Source organism: Octopus bimaculoides, chromosome 21 (assembly GCF_001194135.2).
Source record: "Octopus bimaculoides isolate UCB-OBI-ISO-001 chromosome 21, ASM119413v2, whole genome shotgun sequence".
Classification (NCBI taxonomy): Eukaryota; Metazoa; Mollusca; class Cephalopoda; order Octopoda; family Octopodidae; genus Octopus; species Octopus bimaculoides.
The window spans coordinates 27,205,196-27,208,414 of NC_069001.1; the positions used below are offsets into that span (position 1 = coordinate 27,205,196).

At 34.2% G+C, this 3,219-nt stretch overlaps 1 protein-coding gene across 2 annotated transcripts in view; it reads left to right on the plus strand.

Annotated features, from left to right (window-relative positions):
• The window catches only part of LOC106876162 (glutamate receptor ionotropic, kainate 2), a 148,901-nt gene that overhangs the window by 55,975 nt on the left and 89,707 nt on the right, over positions 1–3,219 (plus strand). For both annotated transcript variants that reach the window (XM_014924588.2, XM_014924587.2), the window contains exons 5-6: positions 311–508; positions 975–1,302. In XM_014924588.2, the coding sequence (XP_014780074.1) occupies positions 311–508; positions 975–1,302 (526 nt within the window). The remainder of the gene's footprint in view (positions 1–310; positions 509–974; positions 1,303–3,219) is intronic.

The following is a 3,219-nucleotide window of genomic DNA, read 5'->3' on the forward strand; positions in this document are numbered from 1 at the left end:
TATATATATATATATATATATATATATATATATATATATATCAATCAATTTATATACCTTCATTTCTGCTTGACTCGCCAGTATTATTTATATAGACACATTCATGTGATCACACACGCACATACGTACACACGCACAAGCACCAACACACAAGCATACATACACACAACACAACACAACACACGCGCACGCACAAAATGGTTCAGCCTTCAAATAGAAATAATATGAATAAAATTATCACTATGAATATAATATAATAATTACTATGAATATAATATGAATATAATAATTACTGTTTTTCTTTTTTAAGGAACTTCCGTATGTGGGTAACAAGACTGCCCCTGATGGCACTGTTGAGTATGAAGGTTTTGCCATAGACCTGCTGAATGCTATTGCAGAGGAGCTTCATTTTAATTACACTATTTCCATCGTGAAGGATGGTCAATATGGTGGAGAAGACCCTTTGACCGGCAAATGGAACGGAATGGTCGGAGAGCTTATCGAGAGAGTAAGTGCCTGATGCAAATAATAATCTCTCTGTCTGTCTGCATGACTCTCTCTTTCTCTCTCTCTCTCTCTCTCTCTCTCCCTCTCTCCCTCTCTATCTATCTCTCTCTATCTCTCTATCTCTCTCTCTATCTCTATCTCTCTATCTCTCTCTCTATCTCTATCTCTCTCTCTCTCTATCTATCTATCTATCTATCTGTCTATATCTAACTGTCTGTCTATATATCTGTTTATATATTTATCCGTCTATCATTTCTCTGTCGATGTATCGATCTAACTACCAAATGACACACACACACATATACAAAATATAAATATCTGTATGTGTTTGTATATATATATAAATATATATATATATATGCAGATATGTGTGTGTGTGTCTGTGTATACGCATATATCTTTTACATGCACGTATGTAAGTACAATTGCATATATGTAATATTTCGATCGAATTCATTACATTTCAGAAAGCTGACTTAGCTGTTGCTGGTATGTCCATTACATACAAACGCGAAAAAGTTATCGACTTCACTAAACCATTCTTGAACCTTGGCATTACCATATTATACAAGAAACCGATGAAAAAACCACCCAAGTTATTCTCGTTCCTCTCTCCTCTTACTTCGGAGGTATGGGTATATATCATCGCCGCCTATCTTGTTGTCAGTTTTATGCTCTACATTATTGCGAGGCTAAGTCCCTACGAGTGGTATGAATCCGGATCGGATGAACTGGATAATCAATTTACTGTTTTAAATAGTTTGTGGTTTACCATAGGTTGCCTTATGCAGCAAGGTAAGCGTTCGACATTTTATTAACTTTGAGTTTTTGGTACCTTGATTCCCTTTTCCTTTATACATAATAATTTTGGTCATGTTTCAATTCAAAACGGCAGAGCCCTCCATCTAAAAATGAAGAGTTCGGGCCGAAATTGTATGCATATTTCTTCTTATCACAGCACATTATATATATATTTTCCCTTTTAAAATTTATCTTCCTCTGTATTGGATTTTGTCAAAACTAACCACCAGTAGTTTTCTCTCCAATTCTATTAATAATATCATATTTGGTATGTCGTTAGTAGAACGCAAGTACTGTAAAGTCGAATGTAAGCTCCCTGAGGCATGTATTGACGACCGCTTTTCGTATCCTCGTTGTAGTAACTTCAACCTTATTACGTAGCTGTAATTAATTATCAAGGAATGCATAGCGTATATTCCAAACAATTTTCTTCCGACAGTATTGTACCCCTGAACGATAAACAACTCTAATCTTAGTATTCTTGTGGCTGAATACATTAAATCAAGTACCTAAAATTGCTCGTTATTCCATTGTAATTTACAGCGTACAGCTAAAGCGGTGGTTCTCAACCGGAGTTCATATGACGCACGAGGGCCCATATAAGATTTTTAGGGGTCCACAGAACAAAATAGTAAATTGGAAATGCACAGTAGTAATTTAAGTGCCCCTGAAAAAAATTCTTTTCTTTAGATGTATGTATTGGTATGTATTGCAAGAAACACAAGTTTTTTTTTCTCTCTCTAACATTTAACACAGTTAAATCTATACACATGACTGTGTGAAAAATTCAATAAGAATGTTAAAAGAAGTTTCTCTAAAACTAGTTTTTGAACATCGAATGGATATGGAGGCCCACCGGAATAAAACAATAATCAGAGGGGCCCATAGGTAAAAATGGTTGAAAACCCCTGAGTTAATGCTTTATGATTGTGATGCAATTCTGTTCACATGTTGAAGCAAGTTGACATTACTTTAGTCCATGTGAAATATATGAACGTCACAATATTATTGTGTGCGGATAACGGCAAAGTTAATGAAATTAAGAAATTCGGGGCTCAGTCGCATGAGTCTGGAACTGGATTTCATAGCGTGCGCGGTTAGTAGACGGAAACTCTTTGAAAATCTGTCAGATGGGTCTTGTCCATACGTAGGTGATATATCTAATCTGTCACTCGGTTTAAAATCATTGTCTTGCAGTACATCGTTACTTTTGGTGGGTAAAACACCGTTGCAAGCATTCAGGTCAGGTCCCGTGGCCAAGGATATCTTACACCGTATTTCACACAAACGATAGGTGTTCTGAAATCAGTTACTTGTGCTGCACTTACAACTAAGACAAAAGTATTTTTAAATATATATTTTGTAAAATAAAACAAATTAGTTTTCTTTCGCCAAAAATCAATTTATCTTGAACCGTGTCAGAAAGACTTCATATTGTCAGAATAACTTCATTGTTTTAACATACAGATACAAATTCATAAAACATATTAACACAACGAGGTTTCGAATCCCGATCGAAGACATTTCACTTTAACTCTCTTACTAATCCTTTAAATTATGCATGAATGTCACTAATTCATATATTATATCCTTTGTCATCCTACTAATCGTTTTAAATATAAAGAAAAAGAAAAAACAACCAACCTTTACATATTTGCTTGATTGCTTGCTTTTTTGTCTGTTTTTCATATACTTGTTCTGTATTCTCTCCTTTCTTTGTATGTTTTAAAAAATCAACAACAAAACATTTAGAAAATTTCAGGCTGCAAATTCATGAAAACAAAGGAATCGTATTTCAATTATTTCTTCACCATTTCTCTTTCTCTCTTTTTCATATATAAATATATATTTAAGCTTGTGTGCATGTATGGATACATCACATTTCACTGCTACTGTAATTTCTCATGAATA